At 43.1% G+C, this 21,453-nt stretch overlaps 2 protein-coding genes across 13 annotated transcripts in view; one reads left to right on the top strand and one right to left on the bottom strand.

Moving 5' to 3' along the window:
* The window catches only part of LOC136011507 (lactosylceramide 4-alpha-galactosyltransferase-like), a 29,639-nt gene extending 19,328 nt beyond the window's left edge, over positions 1 to 10,311 (top strand). For 7 of the 12 annotated variants that reach the window (XM_065673411.1, XM_065673419.1, XM_065673387.1 and 4 more), the window contains exons 2-4: positions 5,285 to 5,395; positions 5,693 to 5,752; positions 7,662 to 10,311. In XM_065673411.1, coding sequence (XP_065529483.1) covers positions 5,717 to 5,752; positions 7,662 to 8,771 — 1,146 coding nt within the window. In that variant the 5' untranslated portion in view covers positions 5,285 to 5,395; positions 5,693 to 5,716 and the 3' untranslated portion in view covers positions 8,772 to 10,311. Of the gene's footprint in view, positions 1 to 5,284; positions 5,396 to 5,648; positions 5,753 to 5,844 lie in introns of those variants that run through there. The other 5 variants (XM_065673394.1, XM_065673474.1, XM_065673456.1 and 2 more) reach the window with 5 other exon arrangements.
* On the bottom strand, positions 9,974 to 19,053 carry LOC136011564 (poly(U)-specific endoribonuclease-B-like). The gene is made up of 7 exons (XM_065673517.1): positions 18,788 to 19,053; positions 13,986 to 14,085; positions 13,396 to 13,492; positions 12,081 to 12,202; positions 11,882 to 11,994; positions 11,127 to 11,280; positions 9,974 to 10,703 (listed from the first exon to the last, which is right to left on the bottom strand). Exons 1-7 carry the CDS (start codon positions 18,796 to 18,798, stop codon positions 10,446 to 10,448), a joined length of 855 nt encoding a protein of 284 aa, XP_065529589.1. The 5' UTR covers positions 18,799 to 19,053; the 3' UTR covers positions 9,974 to 10,445.
* Between the last annotated feature and the right edge of the window lie 2,400 nt (positions 19,054 to 21,453).

A 21,453-nucleotide genomic window follows, 5' to 3' on the forward strand; every position in this document is an offset into this window, starting at 1 on the left:
TAGGGTCAGAAGGAGGAGCTGTTGCTTAAACGCTGAGTACCAGGGGAGTTGGTAGGGCAGTGGTGGCAAACAGCACGGCGACAGGGATGAATCCATCAACTAATTGCCCTAAACACTATATATAAATATATATGCTATAAACTGAACACTATGGGAATTGGCTGGTGGATTCATCCCTGTTTGGCATCGTGCTGCTCTTCCATGTCTAAAAGACTGAGGAATCACCCACTGAATGTGGGTATTGTCACATCTTACCTCTTGTGCTCTTTTTGGTAATGTACATCTGAGGAAAACGTAGATCTTCAGCTGTTTTCTGACAGGTCCCCAAAATACTCCTACCAGGCTGCTTGTAATCAGTGATATTATTCAGGACCCTTAGCAGCTATCTTGGTATGCAGCAGCACTTCGCTGGACCTTTTACTTTCTCTGTATTTGTTCTGAATTCATAGCAAATTTCCATACTCCCTCCCAGTGCTTTTCTGTTCTTATGTCCATATGCTTACTTGAAGGGACATCACTAGCCTCAAGAGTACCTGGCTCATTTTCCTAAAGACAACTGGGACTGGTGCAATCACTTCTTCCAAGGCTGATAAGAGCTATGCTGCTGTATTTCTACTTAATGTACCTCAAATGTAGCTTTAGAATAGTATAATGGCATAAGGTAGTTGAAGTTGCATTAAAATTATGTGACAGAGACAAGCAATGATAAGACAAAGAATGGAGGGAAGGTATAGCACTCTGCAGGAGTGATAGTTAAATTGGCCATAAGAGGGCACAGCTATTGCTTTAAAATGTTGGCTGTGGAAGGGACAGTCCAAAGCATCTTCCTCAGCTTCAGATACAAAACCATCTCTAACCAGTCTTTCTTGTAAATCCATATTTAAGCATGTTCTGGGGAACATGAAAGAATTACATTCTCAATCCATTTTAGTTAATAATAAAGGTAGATGTAGGTTATGTTTCTTTTAAGGTTCCCTTCTTCAAGGGAAGTCTCTGGCACTAATCCCTGTGGGTTTTGTCACTGCTGGTTGAGATGGAGCAGATGTGGGGACCAAGAAAACCAACACAAAGAACACACAAAGAGGGAGGGCAGTGGAAAGGTTTGGAGGACAGAGGATCCACCCCATCTCCTCTGAACACAGAGCCACTAGGATTGGGTAGACTTCCAACAGCCCTAGGGATGCGCACCGCATGCAGGTAGGCTCGCAGGACAGGCACTGGTTATTTTTCTTTTAAGACTGGTTCAAAGGTCTCACAAGACTGAAAGAAGAAGTTTCTCTCTCTACTTGGGGTTATGTTAGCTGAATACTGTCAGCAGTTGTAGTTCCTCTTTCTGCACTGTGGGAACACTCAGTCACAATTCCAGCTTTTGCAAGGGTCCTCTTGTTTGGGAGTATTGTGAATTGATCAAACATTCAAATCCTAAATTGGCTCTTGCCGCTGTTTTCTACAGCCTCAGCAGCTGCCCGCTCAGTAGTTCAGCTTCTCTCCCCACAGCCTAGAAGTGCTTCCCTGCACTCCATAGGCAGGCCAGCTTAGAAGAGAGCATCCTAGGTGTCAAGACAGAGAGTGTATTTAAGGGTAAGGATGAGCTGTGGGAGCCAAAGTCACAGACACCCAGGTGATCACCCTTTCTGGTCCCTGTGGGCAGGTGACCAGTGAGTGTCTGGGTATTTGGGATCATTTGGCTTCTGTCTGGCAACACGTTAAGCAAAACAGAATCCCATCTGTGCCTCTGTTTCTGTTGCTCTGTGTTCTCCTTCTCCCCTTTTGCTCAGCAGGTGTACATGTTCATGGCTAGATGATCCTTTTTGCACCTTCTTTCCTATAATTTTCTGCTTATTTGCAGGTATATCTAGCTTTACAGGTTAAATCTCCTCATTACCTAGGCATAAGCTGTATCCATTAAATCACAGAAGGAAAACAAAAAAAAGGAAAGTCCTTATTCACATCCTTAGTTTATATTCTACTCTGCAAACAACACTTGCAATTCTGTAATATACACAGCCGCTTGTTCCTGATCACCTCTGGCTTAGACAGTTATTTATAATGGTTATACAAAAGTTTAGGCCTGGAGGTTTGAGAATCACCAGTAACGAGTGGTGTCCCTCAGGGATCGGTGTTGGGACCTGTTTGTCGCTGACATGGACAGTGGGATTGAGTGCGCCCTCAGCAAGTTTGCAAATGACACCAAGCTGTGTGGTTCGGTTGATACACTGGAGGGAATGAATGCCATCCAGAGGGACCTTGATATGCTTGAGAGGTGGGCTGATGCCAACCTTATGAAGTTCAACCATGACAAGTGCAAGGTCCTACACCTGGGTCGGAGCAATCCCAGGCACAGCTACAGATTGGGCAGAGAAGAGATTCAGAGCAGCCCTGTGGAGAAGGACTTGGGGGTGTTGGTTGATGAGAAACTGAACATGAGCTGGCTTCAGTGTGCGCTCGCAGCCCAGAAAGCCAACCGCATCCTGGGCTGCATCAAAAGGAGTGTGACCAGCAGGTCAGAGGAGGTGATCCTGCCCCTCTCCTCTGCTCTTGTGAGACCTCACCTGCAGTATTGTGTGTAGTTCTGGTGTCCTCAACATAAAAAGGACATGGAACTGTTGGAGCAAGTCCAGAGGAGGGCCACGAGGATGATCAGGGGACTGGAGCACCTCCCGTATGAAGACAGGCTGAGGAAGTTGAGGCTGTTCAGCCTGGAGAAGAGAAGGCTGCATGGAGACCGCATAGCAGCCTTCCAGTATCTGAAGGGGACCTCTAAAGGTGCTGGAGAGGGACTCTTCATCAGGGACTGTAGTGACAGGACAAGGGGTAACGGGTTAAAACTTAAACAGGGGAAGTTTAGATTGGATATAAGGAAGAAGTTTTTTACTGTAAGGCTGCTGAGGCACTGAAATGGGTTGCTCACAGAGGTTATGAATGCTCCATCCCTAGTGGTGTTCAATGTCGGGTTGGACAGAGCCTTGGATGAGATGGTTTAGTGTGAGGTGTCCCTGCCCATGGCAGTGGGGCTGGAACTAGATGATCTGGAGGTCCTTTCCAGCCCTAACTATGCTATGATTCTATGATTCTGTGAATCATACAGTTCTAATGTAGTTAATTAAGAGCAGTTCTAATTGTTTTCAGCATGAACTGAGAATGTAATGTTTCATTCTCTGACATTGCTAAATGCATGCCCCTAAGGATTTTGTACAGCTTATTTCTTGCTATTTATTCTCTCGAACTGCCACAAAGTTATATGTGTTTTATAACAATATCTCTCAGCAGTGTAAATTTTTTCCCACTAGGAATTATTTGCCAAATTTCAGGGACTTCTGAGAATCTGTTGTTACAGTTTGAAAAGCAGAGAATTGCAGGAACTTGTGTTGCTTGTTTGGCTTTGTGCAAATCGGCTTCATGTACAATTCAAGTTGTACCATCATCTAATTATCATCCAGTTTCGGCTCTTTCCATTTTTTGCTGTCTGTGGTTTTGTTACCAAGGAAGATATCAGTGAAGCACATTTGCAGTCATGCAGGGCAGGAAACTACTTTGCTCAGTTTAGGGTGCTCTAGTACTCTTTAGGGGCACCAAGAATATATGTGAGCATGTGCTGATCAAGCAGCACCAGATAGGTTGCATGGTGGAGTTAGAAGATCTTCTACGGTAACAGCCCTGTATCTGTTCCTTTTCATACTACGTTTAATCCTTTTTGTCCTTGAAATAAGGGAAACCATTTAAATGTCAGCCTTTACCCATTTAAATGTCAGCCTTTACCTTACGCAGTAAGGTGTCTCGCTACATTTTACAATTTTTGTTTGGATGGGGTTTGGGGGGTTTTGGTTTGGTTGTTTGGGGTTTTTTGTTTTGCTGGGGTTTGTTTTCCTGTTTCCAGCACTGCAGTGGTAGCTAGGCTTTTAAATTTAGCAAGCAAGGTCGTGAAAATCATATGCAATATTTTGCTAATCATGCATTGTCAGAAAACATGCATTAGCAGGTTTCTTGCCCTGTGGAAGAAATTCTTGTGGCGTGTGAGTATATAACAAGCCTTGTGACACTCTCAGAGGGCCTCAGTATTTGCCTGTTTCTGAAATGTTATGAGAAGGAAGAGCATTACCTTCCTTTCACTGGAGTACTGAACACACTGTGGAAAAACAGAGGCAGGCATGCCCACATCAGCAGAAGGACCAGTGGCCAGGTCCAGGACTAGGACCAGGTGTCCTCAGTGATCTTATTGCTGTCACTGGGGATCTAGTAAATGGATTATGTATGGACATTCATCTAACGCTTATGCAGGTTACACAAGCAGGTAAGTGACTTCAGGCATTGCTGCCTGTAATGGGAACACAAGTGCCTGTACCATGGACTTCTAAAGTTAGGTGAGGTAAAGCTGGCTGTGGCTTCTACAAAACCTGGGCAGAGCTGATGCAGTGATAGACCTCAGAAGTACATTGGCTGACCAGCTGGAAAGCATCTTTGCAGAAAAGGACCCGGTGGTCCTGTGGGCAACAAGCTGATCAGGAGCCTGACCTGGGGCCTGGAGAGATCCATCGATGAAAGGGCTGGTAAGAACTTAGGGTGCTTTCCAAAGATCTTCCCTAGTATTGGCATCTTATGAGCCTATACAGGGTGCTGCCGTGCTTGGAAGGATGTAGGGAGGGGAGAGTGGTTGGGACTACATAGGCCTGACATTGTTGCAGCCAGCTTGGTAGAAATTGCAGTAAACTTAGTGGGTATATGGATAAAGGTGACATTTTGTAAATGTGTGAACATGTCTTCCGTAAGGGACAGCCAGCCACCACTGGGTACAGGGACAAGGGGAACCTGTCAAGAAATGAGGGACACCTGAATCTGGCAAAGTCATTCAGTGAAGTATCTGATGTAAGAGGGAGTATTACCTAATGAGTGAGTAAATTAATTTGTCTAAAGAGTGTGTGTTCAAAGGAGCATTCAGAACTGAAGTCTTGGGGTGGGAGGAGGCAGCCCTGTGAAACTCAGCTCAGTTATCATGGCAGCTACCCAAACAGCAAGAGCACTGGGAATTCTAAGCAAAGGAGGAGAAAACAAAACTAACCGTTTTCCTGTCGCGGTAGAAAGCTTAATGAGTAGTGATAATGGGTTTCAATTCCCTCTTCCTTTTTGAGTGTTGGGGCTTTTTTCCTCATCAATTTCAAACTAGATGGGTTATTCACAGCACAGCTGCCTGACCTTCCCACTGTAATAGCTGAGTGTATGATGTCACATCCTCCCCGATCTGTTTGCTATCTCCATGTGTTCAGACTCCATCTCTATTCCTTTTCAGAAAAAGGAAGTGCAAGAGCATAGAGTTATAGGTGCTCTCAGAGACACTAACCTCTTGAAAACCTTGTCCAGCTGAGCAGTCACTTCTGTGGTGTCTTGAAAGCAGGAACAGGTGAGTAGTATTTGCAGTTTCTGTGCAATGGGACTTGTAGTTTCAGAGGAAGGTAGAGAGCCACATTTCCTATGTTTTGTGAAATAGATGGACTGGCAAAAGCAGCGTCTAAAATGTCCTCTTATCCACTGCTAAAGTGGGTAAGAGGATTTCTGAGTGTATCGTAGTAGACGTTCTTGCTCTTACTAAAAATATGCATGTAACCTTGAAGTTTGATCACTGTTAGCGCTGCTCTTTCCTGCTTCCTCTACAGCGAAGACTGTCCCCTCCAGCCTGTGCCTCTTTTCTGTTCTACAGCTTACCAAGGTAAAAACGATTTACATGATTCAACCAGTTGTGGTGTGGAGGGAGAAATGGGTATGTAAAAAACAGTGTGTTTTGTTTTCTTTGTTTTATGTTTTTTTTTCCTGCCTGTAACACTCACAGCACATGCTGGTGTTTTTCTTCAGAGAAAAAAGTGTTCCGTGGATCCAGACCTGATGATTTGTGTACTGGCTACCTCTTCTCTGTCCCCCAAGCCCCGCTGCCTTGTGAAGGGAGAGTGGTGGCTGTGTGCTGTTGCACTGGAAACCTCTCAGTGTGGCTGACAAGCCATTTTCTGGCTACATGGATTGTTCAGTGTGTCACCCAGCCACAGTACCTAGGGTTGAATGACAAATGGGATTGTGCCAGCTTGGTTCTCTTTCCTGTCTGTTTGGCTACAGTTGTTTGATTAAAGCTTTTGCTGTATCCTGAAGCTCTCTGTTCTGGATTATGGGGATCTGGAGATGGAGCAGAGGGAAGCAGGAGAAATCATAGAATTATTTATGTTGGAAAGGACATTTAAAATCATCAGGTCCAACTGTAAACCTAGCACTGCCAAGTGCATCATAAAACCACGTCCCTAAATGCCACCTCTACGTGTCTTCCGCCATAGCGACTTAACTACTTTCCTGGGCAGCCTGTTCCAATGCTTGACAATCCTTTAAGTGAATAAAAATTTCCTGATAACCAATCTAAACCTCCTCTGGTACAACTTGAAGCTGTTTCATCTCATCCTAAATGCCTCGCTGCTTTTCCATGTGCTTTTGTGCACTGATCTTTGGGTCCCCAGTGATGCGCCCAGGAGGTGCTGGTTCTCTTGTCTTTCACTTTAAGGGAAGGCAACAACTGAAATACTGATGCTAATGCTGAGAATATAGCTAGAATATAGCTTTTTTTTGTTGCTGTCAAAGAGAGAAAGTAAGGATAGGGTGGAGGTGGGATTGCATGTCCATCACCTGGCAATTCCACCAGCAGGGCAGAGCAGGTCACAGTCAGCGTGGCCTTTGCATCCTGGGGTGGTGACCATTTGGTTAGATAGTACTACCTACCAGAGGAGGTAGAAATGAGGACTTGGCAGGGGAGTAGGGTTGAGAAGCAGCCTAGAAACTATCTTTACCTCATCAGCTCTTATCCCTACTGTCTTTATCTGCCTTCAAAGCTGCTGCTGCTTTGTATCAATTCCCCTCCCATTATTCATCCATTTTGCTATGCTACAATGCCATGAAAAATGGGCCAGGCTCTGTGTAGGGGTAGGCGGTTGTTTTTGAAAGGCAGCAACTGCTGGATCAACAGCCTGGGAAGCTGAGGGCTCTTGATTGGAACTGACAGAACTGGGGGTTTGGTATTTTTGTTTGGCTGTGGAACAGGCAGGTTGTGTATCAGGAGAAAAATACCATAATGAGAAGTTTCCATCGGGGCAGCAGTTCCACGCAATAGCTGTTGACAGAGCACCAGGAATATTCATCAGGTTCATTCCTATTTCCTTGTCCTAGGGTTTTTTGCATATTTGTCTCATGTACAGAATAACCTGAAATTCTAGATGATAGATAAAGCCTCTAATGGTGCTCCCAGTTTGTTGTGCACCAACATGAAGGCATGCCATTTGTGCATCAAACGCCATATGTCCTTCCAAGCAGCAAGCACAACTTACATGGGTAACATACATGGACAGAACTGAGGATCAGTCTGGGTTTGTGATACACAGGAAACAGAGACTTGTCTTTATTTTATGTTTCAAACAGGGGGATGCAAAGATGGGCAGTAGTTTCAGATGTGAGATCTGAAGGCCCTGTGACAATATGGAGAAGCCAGGAGACTGTTTCAGAAATGACCAAAAGACATAATTTAGGCATGCTGCCCTGAGGGGGCAGAAGGAGAGTTTTGCTGTGCCGTGGTGTTGTCCAGAGGCTCGTGCTCTGCTGCCTTTTCTGTCAGTGTCTTTTTCTTCTTTTCTCCTCTTCAGATCACAACTGTCTTGGGAGACCAGGCTCTGGCTGGAGCAAGACTGTCCAGCATGTCCAACTGCCTGCCAAAACTGACCACAGTGCTGCTCAGCCACAGGCTCGGCGCTCTGTCTATCCTCACTGTTTCCTTTGTGTTCTTTGCTTCTGTCATGTTCTACTGGAGAACTGGAGAGGACGCTGAGAGCCAGCTCTACAGCTTGCCTACAGAAAGCAGGTGTGAACTGGTTTTGCCTTCCCTTCCCCATCCTACTGCTGGGGGGCCCCCTCCTTCCCCAGGGAATGTGTTTTTTGTGGAGACATCGGAGCGAACTGACCCAAGTTACCTGTTCATGTGCTCTGTGGAGTCAGCAGCGAGGACGCACCCTGGGACAAGGGTCGTGGTGCTCATGAAGGGCTTGGCAAACGGGAACGCCTCGTTACCCAAACACTGGGGCTTCTCGTTGCTGAGCTGCTTCCCCAACGTGGAAATCCGGCCCCTGGACTTGACAGAGCTTTTCTCTGGAACACCTCTGGCAAAGTGGTACTTGCAGGCTCAGCAGCGCTGGGAGCCTTATTTCTTGCCCGTCCTGTCCGATGCCTGCAGAATTGCCATCATGTGGAAATTTGGGGGCATCTACCTGGATACAGACTTCATTGTGCTTAAGAACTTGAAGAACCTCACCAATGCCCTTGGCGTGCAGTCTCAAGATGTGCTGAATGGGGCTTTTCTGTCCTTTAAGCCCAAGCATGAGTACATGGAGCTTTGCATGCAGGACTTCGTGGATAATTACAATGGCTGGATTTGGGCGCACCAGGGGCCAGATCTCCTAACACGTGTGTTTAAGAAGTGGTGCTCCATCAGTAATATCCAGAGCACTATGAGCTGTAAAGGTGTGAGTGCTCTTCCCCCAGAGGCCTTTTATCCCATTCCCTGGCAGGACTGGAAGAAGTTATTTGAAGCCATCAGCCCCTCGGTGCTTCACAAGCTCCTTGAAAACACCTATGCAGTGCACGTATGGAATAAACTGAGCCATGGGACAAGGTTAGAGATCACATCCCAGGCTTTTCTGGCTCAACTGTATTCTCAGTTCTGCCCTGCCACATATGCAAAGATGAAGAAGGACTCTTGAAGAGCAGCCAGGGCCTGTGGTATGACCTGTGGACCTTTGGCTGCAGGGAAGGTCTCCAACCTGAAGGACACTCAGTGCCTTTCACCTTCCACAGAGCAGGTATTCTGTGTGACAGCTCAGTGATTTTGTACCATTTCCAATATCTGCCTCAGACCCTACGTGCTTCAAATGAACCAGAACCTTAGTTTGGACTCTTTTGTACTTCAGTAGCTCTTGGTGCTGCAGAGAAAGGTGATCTTGTTCATCAGTGCCTATCAGTTGCTGTTCTATTGCTGTTATCTCATTGTTCCTCTTGTGTATTATACCTCAAAAGCTTCTCTGTAGTTTCAACAGCTGTAGGAACCCTTGGCTTGCTCTCTGTAATGTTTCTAAGTATGTAAATAAATGCCAGGCTGTGCTATAGGACACAGTTTACTGGAGCTTAGGACCAAATTCCATGAGCTGTAAAGACTCCTACAGCTGATAAAGTATATGGGGAGTATATGACAAATTCTTAAAGAAAGGGAAAACATTTTAAATCCCTGCATGGGTCTGTGTAAAGTCTTTCCTGTTTTCCAAAGGTACTTTATTTCAAATGATCTTTTCTACCGTTTTACATTCCACAGCAATAGGCCAACTTTTCTGTTCCTCTTCAGGAAAACAGACAGACAAAAGCAGTTTTTACCAGTGTGACTAAAGATCCTTGCTTTATTGAAAAAAATCTTGTGGGATGTGCATATCTAACCAGTTCTTGACACCCTGAGGGTGTCAGTATATGCCTTTTTCTGCATTGCTATGGGAAGGAAAAGCATTACGTTCCTTTTCACTTGAATACTGAACACATTGTGGAAGAACAGAGGCAGGCATGTCCACGTCAGCAGGACCAGTGACCAGGTCCAGGACTAGACCAGGTGTCCTCAGTGATCTCATTTCTGTCACTGGGGATCTAGTAAATGGATTATGTATGGACATTCATCTAACGCTTATGCAGGTTACACAAGCAGGTAAGTGACTTCAGGCATTGCTGCCTGTAATGGGAACACAAGTGCCTGTACCATGGACTTCTAAAGTTAGGTGAGATAAAGCTGGCTGTGGCTTCTACAAAACCTGGGCAAAGCTGATGAAGTGATAGACCTGCTGTTGATTTGATGGATCTGATGACCATTCTCACAGCTGAAAGCATTTCCTATGCATCCAAGGCACTGTAATTGTAAAAATGCATTTGAAATGAATGTTGTGTTAAGTGAGAAGAAAAGAACGTCTGGTTCTGTTTGTGCCAAATCAAAGTTCCTGTAGGAAGGCAACATGTAAGCAATGTGTGATTATTTCTTTTTCAGATATGCAGTAGCTAACAAATCAGAGAAATATGTGTATCAATTTTAATATGACCTTTCTCTAAATTCCATTATCTGTTTAAAAGTATAGTGTTATCATGCATAAAGGAAGGCTGATGTAAGTTTGATCCAGCTTTTAATACGAGCAGGAATATGTCTCAAGACTTGTCAGACACTGAGCCATGGCGCACTGTTGATTAAACACTCCATTGCAGACCAAAAGCAAATGAGTCATCAATTTTTTACTCAAAATCAGTTGTATAAAGCAACACCTCAACTTACTCTACTATTTGGTCCCTATTCCTTTCCCTTCCCCTCCTTCCCCACCCCCCCAAAAAAAGTTGCCTGATCACTCTAGGTACTAGTCTTCACTACCGGTGTTGAGGAGTACTGGATATGCTGTTCCAATGTGGTGACCATGGCGGCAAACAACTATCTGTAGCTTGTATTCCTCTATCATCACTGTTTCACGTGTGACTTTTCCTTCAGACAGCAGGAAAATGATGGTGTAAAGGGCAAATTCAAACTCCGGGCTGACACCAATAAAGGTGCTTCCAATTGGCTTGACTGAGCCCTTCCAGCTGAACTGGATGCTCAAAACTTGGTCATCTTTGTCAGGCTGAAAGCATAAACAGAACAACAGAATAATTTCCAAAACAGCTGCAGCCAGGCAGATAGAATTTCTGACTCAAGATTTTTGAGAGCATTGTGAGATTCAGTCATCCTTGCTTTAACAGGGTGTGCTATAGCTGGAGCACAGCCTTTCCCCTGTCTTCTGGAGCATGTATGATCATTTATCTCAGTTCAGCTTCAGCAGTGTTGTGATTCTGTAACCACCATTACTGCTTTTTAAAATAGGGTTTACAAAACAAAAAAGAAGCTAGACCTGAGGGCATGCTCATATTTCTTCTATATACACCTGGGCAAATCAGGTTCAAAACACTTGAGCCTATGATGGCATTGTTGTGCCTTGATTCATTGCCACAGCTTTTATCTCCATATCCATTTGTCTTACTTGCAAAGGCACCCTGCTTGTTCTTACCCTGGTTTTGTTCTTCCGAGTGACATATCCCTTGTAATCAATTTGGTTGCGCTTTTCCTGAAGGTAAAATTGCACCCAGTTGTGCAGACCTAATATCTGTTTACCACGCCTCGTTTCTCCAACAAAAACATGTTCAAAGCCACAAGAATCAGGGCTGTAATAAAACAAAGAATAATATATAGGTCTCTTATTTGTTTAAATAATTCAGATGGGCACAGGTGAAAGGTAAGATGTACAAGCTTGGTTAGGCTGATTTATGAGTAGTTTTTTATTTGTCTGGATTTGTTAGGTTTTCTTTCTTACTTTGCACAAAAGTTGCAATAAAATCTAGCTACAACATCTTAATTTGATCATGAAGGTTGCTAATAAGTGCCACAGATGCATCACTGCTGCTTATCCAGATTCTAGCAGGGCTTCTGGCACTGTCTCCCATAACTGATTCATAGACAAACTGATAAAGTACAGATTAGAAAAGTGGATGAGGTTGTAGGCTGAAAGGTGGATGGATGAATGTATGTCTGTGGTTGAAGGCCTGTGATTAGTGACATAAAGTGCAGTTGGAGGAAATTCACCAGTTGTGTACCCCAAGGGTCAGTACTGCTAGTATCAGTAAGTCTTTAAACACAATCTGTGTGGGAGCAATGAACACCGGAGGCTGTCTTCCAGTCCTTTGTGTAACAGACAGCAGTTTGGCTTATATTTACCTAAGTCAGAAAAGTGGAGAGATTAGCAGGGGCCATAACCATTCAACATACCTGTCTCCTTCTTTCCTGGCGTAGAGCTGGAACCAGATGTCATAGAGCTGATGTTTGAAATCGGCAAGGTTTGGCTTTGTTAGGTTTTTTTTAAGCAGATATTCATGAGCTAGCTGAAGGATAGAATGCCAGGATACATGCAACAGTTTAGTTTTTAATTCAGTATTTTCAGTGACTAAAAAATATCTGTGTTACTCACTTTCATTACTTTTGTCGCTAAGATAGCATCAAGAAAACGATTGTTTTCAGCTATTTCTTCTGGAGTCACTACTTCTGCTACACCAGTTGATGTCTCATAGTTGTCCAATAAGGAAATAAAGGCTGCAGAAAAAGACAGTCTTTCAGCATGCTCATTCTGATGAATGAAGGCTTAATCGTACCTGTGATCCAGACACTGGAGAGTGCCATAATGGAAAGATGCCACATAATATGCCTTGACAGGCCTTAGAGAACAATGCTCCTTTATTTGTCAAATTTCATTCTTGGGTACATTGTTTGTTAGGTGTAGGTCTGGGGGTGACTACGGGCTAGAACACTGCTGGACTTCTTTTTAAGATAAACAGCTCACTATTGATCTTCTTTATGGAACCAAGTGCTGAAGCAGTAATGACCTTCTACCAAAACAAATTTTATTTGGCCACCAAAATTACAGACATAGGCTTACAAACTTGAGCTAAGCTGGCGGGAGGCTTTGTGGGCATTACTTCAGGAGAGGAATAACACAGCATAAACCTACACGAGATGGCTTGAGCTTGGGCACGTGGCCACTGAGTGAATGGGTTAATTTTCTCCTTTTCACCCCTTTTGCCCCCTGATCCCTGCCATCACTTCATCTGCTCATGCTCTGACAGTCTGGATTCTCAGGGCTGATTCATCACACCAAACTGATAGAAAAGTATGTGAGGTCAAAAACCTGCCAGGTTAGTGAGCTGAAGGAACTCGGTGTAGGGTTCACTGAGTACCAGAGCTGCCCTCACTTAAGCACAGGATTGTGTGGCTCAGAGAGGAGTGGGGGGAACAGAGAAAACCAGTGCTCCCCATTACACTGGCTGTTTGATTAGCCTAATGTAACTCTACCTGGAGAAAAGAAAATCAGGGAAGGAAACATGCATTCATAGCCTTGGTTAAAGTATAACCTTCCACAGAGATGCAAGCAGTAGCTGTGGACTTCGTGTTGTCTGAAAGGGCTAGAAACTGTGAGCAAAGGAGAAAAGATGACTGATGTCTTTTTCAATACCCAGAATAACTTCAGAGCAATGGTAAGAGTCTCTTCCATTTCACTTTGTAGTAGAAGAACCATAGAGGAATTTAGATCTGGCTAAGGACAAAAGGATGTTCTGCCTGAGGCTACAGGTAACATCCATGCAAATGTTATGGGAAGTACTTTCAAATTACATGAGGCCTGATCCTCATCACCATCTAAATTAAATAGGATGTTATATATTAGCAAACACTTAAAACCCAATACAGATTCTTCATGTCATTTCCATCATTAACAAAAGAATGCATCTCACTTGCAAAAGTCTTTATGCTCTTCAGGCGTTCTTCATTTACATTGTGAAACAGACGTCTGGTTGCGCTGTCACCTTGCTGTGCAGCACCTGCTTTTCCCTAGGAGAAACATTAGAGAAAAACAATGAAAGAAGTAAGATGTCCTTAGAGGAGACAGTGCCTGCCTTTATAATAATCAAAACAAACCCCATAATGCTTTTGGGATTCTTTGTTAGGAATTGTCTTCCTATGAAACTTCAACACCACAGTTTGCCATCATCTGCATAATTGGAAGGGTTGCACTCCATCTTCTCCTCCAGGCCACTGACAGAGATATTAAATAGGACCCAAGTTAAAAAAATTGTTTATAATATATAAAGATATATTATAGGACCCAAGACAGACTCTTGAAAGACTTTTCCACTTGGAACCAACACCCAGGTAGCATGGATAATTAATGTGTTCTCTGTACTGTTCCCTCTCCCATTATTAGGAAATCCTGCCTATGCATTTAATGGAAATGATAAAGCACAGGCAAAATTATGTTTTGCCAACACCTTTTCCTACAGTACCATATTGCCCTTAATCCTTCTGTCACTTAGCAATTGGTTACCTGCAAATCAATTGTGTAGTCTTTCCCAGGCACAAGGCGGTTAACATCCATATCCCACATCTCATTGAAAAGTGTAGAAAGTTCATGATTTAAGGCTTCCCTGTCAAGAAGTACAGTGAAAAAACATGCATGCTATTATTTCTGCAAATCATTTCTAGCATCTTCTGATGTCACTCTGTGTTCTGGATTTCAGCTTGATATCAGGAGAGCTTTCTCTTCTCCCCTCCCCTTCCTGTCACTGCTGCTCTAAAAAACAGAGCTCACAGTTCATGTTTGCATCTGAAGAATGCAGATAACCTGTAATGAAACTTGAGCCTTCCCTCAGGTTATTTTAGAGTCTGTTTTATGGTGGTGGTGTTTCATTCAGGAGCATTCTATGTACAAACCAGCAGTGTAAAGCAGCAGGAGATTGTTATCAGCGTGCAGCAACACTACACAACAGAACAGGAAGCACAGGAAGCAAAGCATTCTCACTGTGTTTTCTAGCTGCAATCTTTCACACACCCTTCCTACCTTCCTGCAAGACTCCATGCTAGAGACACTTTCCTTCGCCCATATGTGTGGTTACCCTAGCAAAAAGTTAGTGATGAAGGGTGACCAAGACTCATTTTAAACACAGGGTCTGCATACAATAAAATTCTCTCATGTACTGATCTCTGGTGCACATACAAACCTATCCAGGCTGGTCCTTTCCTCATTTTAATAGAATTTTATCCTGCATAATAGCTTATAGTTTTCAGAAGTCTATCCAGCCGTCCATCAATAAGATTAGGAAGGGTTATTATTGTGATGAACTGCCCAAAAGTACCTCCAGTTTCAAGGGCATTAAGTTCAAACTAATACATAAGACCAAGACAAAGAACAGAGTGGAGAAGAAAGAGAAGTAGATTAATCTTCAAATGACTCACAGTTCAATTAATCCATTACAAACCAGCACATGCACTGAAGCCCAGAGAAGGACTGCTTGATGATTTTGAATTTCTCCTCCAAAGTAGATGCCAAGTAAAGAAAAATTGTGCCAACATTTGTCAACAATGGGCATTTCTTTCAAATAGTCATTTGGGTAACTTGCCATGATTTTAACTGATTCTCACAGACTGAACCAAGGCACTTTCAAGCCAAGCTCTGAACCTCCTAACTGATTACTGTTAAATCTTCTCCTTCTGGTCTGCCAGAATGGAGAGGCTTGCTGCATCCTCCTGCCAGTGGCAAATTCCATGCTTTTTAGCAGAAAGAGCAAACAAATATTGTGGTAAGGTGAGAGTCTTCTGATGTGCCAGCCTTGATGCGAGCAGCTTGAGAGCCAGGAAGAGCAAAAAGCCAGGTAGGTGGGCACCTGCCCATTATTGGCAGGGGGGAAACAGAAGTCAGAGAAGAAAAGAGGGCATTAATCAAATGGGGGGAGCAGTACAGCAAGATTTCATGAGAATTCTCTTGTTCTGGACTGCACTTTGTGGCTGGCTCAGAAACTGCTAGTCTAAGCTGTATATTGAAAGAAACAGAACCAGGAAGTATCAAACTGTGCCTGTAGGACCAAGACTTCCTCTCCTCTTCTCCTTCCATTATTGAGCAATACTTTTTCTCTGGAATTGTCTGTGTGACTGTGGGATGGAACTCATACAGCCTAAGGTTAGAAGCTCCTGAAAAGCATAAGCAATCTGCGCTTAACTATTTGAGAGCTTGTTGCCTACAAGAATTCATATCCCTGAGATAAGAGCCAAAAGCAGCCAGATGACATTAATGCACCACAGGATAAGCTGCAGCAGCTGAGGAGCATAAGAACATATGTGTTTTTATATTATACACAGCATTAGAGTGGGGAAAGCAACCTCCTACAGAAGGGTGGGGCAGACAACCATAGCTACTTCATCTGCCACAACTCAGCCTGCCTGTACTGGAATGTGAGCCGTCATGTACCTCAGCTATGCTGGAGGCACTGACAGTCTGGTTTTGCTCAGGTTCTGTGGCACTTTGAGATCATTGTTGATGGGAAATCTGCAAGGCTCACTTGAATTTCAAACTGCGCTCGAATAGGTGTCAATGCCTGAAAAAAGGAAAAGGACTAAAAATTGTAGTATATGGGAGCCAAAGGATATGTTTGTTGTTAGGGTTAAACATGAATGTGAAGGAAGATTTTGGTTTGGAACAAGTACTTGCATGGATCTTACAGTGGAGCAGAAGGAGGCTGTCACAGAGGAGCCATATTCAGCCCTTGCCCAAACCCCAGGCTCTGCTTATACTGCAGAAGTGTGGCTTGTGGCATCACATTATCAATACTGGCTATGCAGCCAGACGAAGCACCTGCTCAATTTCATGTGGAGTTAGCCTCAAGCTGTACCACAGAAGCCACCATCAGCAGCATTTTTGTTTATTTTCAGCCATTCACTCTTTCCAAAGTCTCAAGAAGAGCCATTCCTTCTCAAAAGAGCTTACAAATCCACACTAAGCAGAAAATTGTTCATCTCACCAGCTCAGCTGAAGTCCCATGAACAGGATTGGCAAATTCACAGAATAGGACCGGAGACGTTTTTCAGACTTCAAGTCTACATTCATGTTACCTCGCACTGACCTAATTTTGTTGGATCACTTTTCTCCTGCTGTCTATTCCTCTGCATCAGGCTTATCCCATCTGTTGGAGGGCCACCATATCGTGTTTAATACAGTTCTTACTTTGGAAGTAACTACCAGTGGCGGATAGGAGTCTGCTGTCTGATGAACATCCAAGGTATGTGAAATATCAGGGGTAATGTCAGTTGTTCGGTTGTTTGTTTTGGGATGTTTTGTTATTGTTGTTGTTTGTTGGTTTTGGGGCTTTTTTTTTTTTTGGTATAGATTTTGTTCAAAATATATAGTATTTTATGTACACATATTTTAGTATGTATGTATTTTGGTAAAAGTCACCTATACATGAAATCTGTCATTCTTTCAACACCTACTGCTCGTTCTTTGCTCTTGGCAGATTTGTCCTTTTTATATAAAGCCTACAAGAACCTGTTTGATCTTTCCTCTTCTAGAAATGTTATGGAATATTGCACGAGCTTATGGAGGGAAGCTCAAGGTGCCTACTCAGGAGAGGGTTATAGCAAAAGCATACCTACAGATTTCAAGCCTCATATTTGTTTAATAAATATACTTCTACTAAACGTATTCCTGCATTCAGAAAATGTGTCCCAAACCTCTATAGTCACTTAATATTATAAAATAAAAGCCTTTTCTCTCCTTCTTCTCTGCTGGGTGCTATCGCACTATCATCACGAACTTTTCCTCTCATTTTTGTTGCCCGTTTAGTTCCCAGAGCAGAGGTCCTCTACACATTGTAACTTCAGACTGGAATAAAGAAAACTATATCCCTACCAAAGCAAAGAACTTATTCAGTGGCTTACATAGTCATCTTGTAAAAACTCTTTCTGGACAGTACTTCTTTTAAAAAGGTCCATAAACTTAGCTTACATGTATGAGGTGAAACAACTTCAAAGAGAAGCAGCCAAACACCTTCATGCAAATCCATGACACACAGCATTTAGGTAAGATCTTGTATTGTGTATTTACTCTCTGCTCTTCCATATGATTACATGTATGACTCAAACCAGAGATTTTTATCATTAATTCTCAATCCTCTCCCTGTGTTGAAACCTCTCAGTTGTTAGATCCGTGCTTTCACAGGGGATAAATTATTTCTTTGCAAGAAGTCTGTCCAATTGGATTTTATCCAGTTGAAGTCTTGCTTAGATGTGCTTACGTGCACAAACCACCCAACAACAAGAACACTAAGTCTGCACTTGTAAGAGATGAGAAAACTTTTTGGGGAGGCTCTTTGCAATAGTAACTCCAATGCACCAGCAATGTGGCTAGAGCAAAAGAATCTAACAGCTCCCTTTTGTTGCAGCTTTTGAGTGAAACATTCACATGGTGTGTCTGTTTTGTCCAAGTTATTTTCTTCTATGAAACCTTCATTCTACGCAAAACAATGCCCCAAGAAGTCTTTTATTGCTATAAATAAGAAATGACTCAAGACATGAAGAGAATTAAAAGGTCAGAGGCAAATCGTGTGAGCAAGTCAACAGTGTCAAAGCGAGAAAAACATGTTTTGCAAATGGGTCAGATGAAGCCCTGCAAAGAAGGTTTGATTGAACATCTCTACAGTAAATTTACCTTCAGCAATCCTGTGAACATCATCCAATTTTAAAAAGCCTTTAATCTTGGCATAGAGAAGAAAAGCATTTGGAAAGCCTCCTGAGCAACCATTTACAAGAAGTTCCCAACCATTTAAAAAAAATGGTTCAAATGTTGTGAAATACATGTGTCAGCTTATACGGTTAATAGAAGATACAAACAATTATCTTGATTTTCCTCTTATGCCAGTGTATATGTCTTTTACTTGAGTCTAGTGATATTTTTCTTAGTTTAAAGCTGGTAAATGAAATAGCAAAGGACAAATAAGACAGATTTTGTAGGTGGGAAGAAAAATGTTGTCTATGGACAAAATAAGGGTAGGCAGTTACTGGGCAAACACTTTGTCAGAGTCCTGGGAAGGCATGGTAATGTTTGGAGAACCAATTCTATGTTATCAGCTGTTTAAGCAAAATCTGGTCTCAGCATGAACTTATTTTAACTAAAGCAGCTTATGTTTCACTTGTCTCTCCCATTTCTTAAGCTGAGTTGGTGAAATAGAATGGAAACAGGAAATGGGGTTATTGCTGTGCTGCATTTCACGTAACTCCCTTTTACATTTCTACCAGAACAATATATCCCATCCCCACTGCCCTTCAGGATAGAGAAGCATTAGTATGATTTTCTCTTACCCATTAGCCATGACAGGAATGAGTTATTCTCTCAGCAAATACACTGAAAAGGGATAAGGCAACTGGAAGCTCAGAAGTCCTCCTGGTAATCCAGAGCATAGAGCTGTCTCCCTTTTATACTCCGTTTGCCTGCTGAGGACTGTCACTCAGACTGACAGGCAGCTCAGGAATGCAAGGGAGAGGCAGGAGGTGCCAAACCCCACAATAAGATGTAGAGTGTAAGGACAAAACGACATCTCACGCCTCTCTCGGTGCAGGCATGCTCAAACCAGGAAGTCAGAGCCACCACTACCAGGCTTCTGCTTCATCTTATTGCTGCAGGCAATCAGTATGGCAAGGAAAACAGAAGGTGATGGCAGAGAGACACATGGTGACCACCATCTTCTCCATCTGGGTTTTCAGACACAGTTTTCAGATCCTTGTATGAACTTCAGACATGAGTCACAGCATTGTGCCTGGATTATTTGTTAGCAGATTTTTAGATGCCTAGAAGAATTTTGGCCCTGAAGTAAACACTGCAAGCCTGAAAGCCTTGACTGAGATGGACAAGGCCATTCTTGACTTGCTGTTCTATATACAATTATTTGACAATAAAAAGGAAGATGATAATAAACAGAGGTCAAAAAAATTACAGGTGGGGAAGAAAAAATAAACAATTTATGCTTGTTTATTTACAGCTTAAATTGCTAGTTGCAACCTTGTAAATATTAGGAGGTATTATAATCAGGAAATATTGTATAAAGGCAGCACTTTGCATGTACCACTGGAAGCAAGTGGTGGCAGGTGCTGGCAAGTAGAAGTACCCACTCCAGTACCTGTCCTGGGATGCATGCATTCATCATGTGGCTAAACTAACCTTCAGGTGGTTGAATGCTTATTTTTATTTTATAATTTTAAAATTCTCTTCTTCATAGCTATTAATTTCAGGAAACCATAGCTTTAGATTTAAACTGTATATATGCATATACAGAAGCCAAAATGGTTTGATAGGCCACCAGTTATAGAAATGGTTCTGTACTTTTGGTCCATGTAGCCTTCAATCATATTAGAGCCAAACAAAGCTCCCAGTAGTGGAGATACCTGACACATGGAAATGTACAGGGGACAAAACACACAGCTAGCTCACTTAAAACACTTAAAAGTGATGATTCCTTCTTACATTTGTGGGGGATACTTACGTATCTCAAAACCGAATATCCTTAATTTTAACTGAAATTGTCTTCACCTTTTTTTTGTTAGTATTTATTGCAGTTCTGGGTAAGCAAGGACAAAAAATACAGTTCCTGAATTCAGCAGTTATTTCTCTAGGCTTTAATTTAAAATACAAAAGCCAGTGGGCATAGTCTATCTATAAGAAAGTTGCAATAGCTTTATTCACACTAGCAGAAGGAGCCCTGATGGGAGCCCAGGGAATTTCCATTTACAAGCAGCAGCATCACTGGAGTCAGCAATTTTCAGTTAATCTTTGATAAAATTACAGGTCAGATCAGTAGCATCACTAGTAATTTCATAACCATGTACTTAAATCTCTTGTAAAACTTCTATCCTATGATTTAGATGTTGAGCTAAGAAAAACATAAGGATCCCAAAGAGTGTAAAATGGTGTAAACACTGCCAACAGAAATGAAGTGCTGATCAAAGGCAAATGAGATTGGTGCAGAATCTGGGTCATTCCCGGGTCTAACACAGGCAGTAAGGAAACCTGAGTGTCCAGAGGGTGACCTTGCTAACACCATGGGTTGGCTTTCTCTACTGAGAAGATCAAGCAGCGCTTTGTCAGACTGGGGGCACTGTTTGTTTGCTGTGTGGGAGCTGAGGTCAGGCTTTGCCTGCTCTCTGTTCTTCTTGTCTGGCACAAGGGAAAGGGGAGAGTATTTGGCACTGTCTCACATGTGAACAGTATTTCCAAAGAAATAGGGCAATAGACTTGTGGAAGATGCTCTGCCTGACAAAACTGCCACCTCAAGCATCAGATGCTGACCTATTCTAAGATCAAGGATCAAGGAAACCCTGTGAATAAGACCTGTTTCTAAAGCATGTAGGCATCTATGTGTGTTTCTGGCCTAAGTATTGCATTTTTCCAGCCAAGGTAGCCAGTGGATAGGTGCGGGTTTTTCCACCTCTGGTCAGGTGCCTAAACTTCCCTGAAGAGGGAAAGGGCTCATTCGACATTAATTAGACATCCTTGGTGGATCTAGAGAGGGTGAGTGAGAACACTGTGTGCTCTGCATGCTTCCAGACAAAAGCAGCCAAGAGGGCTCACACATGCACAAAGGGCTGGACAGGCTCACTCAGGAAGACTGAGTAAAAGCTGGCAGCTAGAACAAATACAGTGCAGACTTATAGCAGGCTCAGTCCTTTCCCCGGAGAAGCCTGAACAGGCCTTTGGGTCATGTTTTATGTGTGGATATAGGGAAAAGGAAAGTTTGTGAGACACTTGAGTTTGCTAGACATTCCTCTGAGAGCTTTAGCTATTGCCTCTGAGTCTCCACAAACTGACCAATACTGAAAAGCAGTGCAGACATGGGCCTGGGCTGGTTAGTGGGAACCACGCCAGGTCAGAGCTCACTGCGAGCAGGGACCGGGGAATGTGAGGACTCCACCCTTCCCTAAGTGACAGTGGTGTTATAATCCCTGCGTTTACTCAAGAGTTTCTGGTGCAGCAG

Source organism: Lathamus discolor, chromosome 1 (genome assembly GCF_037157495.1).
Source record: "Lathamus discolor isolate bLatDis1 chromosome 1, bLatDis1.hap1, whole genome shotgun sequence".
NCBI lineage: Eukaryota > Metazoa > Chordata > Aves > Psittaciformes > Psittacidae > Lathamus > Lathamus discolor.

Bases quoted from the DNA above. Each gene is read 5' to 3' on its own strand.
- LOC136011564 (XM_065673517.1), bottom strand. The intron at 12,203-13,395 runs GTGAGATGCATT...CTTTTTCTGCAG, and splicing joins GAGCATAAAGACTTTTGCAA to CCTTTATTTCCTTATTGGAC. The intron at 11,281-11,881 runs GTATGTTGAATG...GTTTTATTACAG, and splicing joins GCCAGGAAAGAAGGAGACAG to CCCTGATTCTTGTGGCTTTG.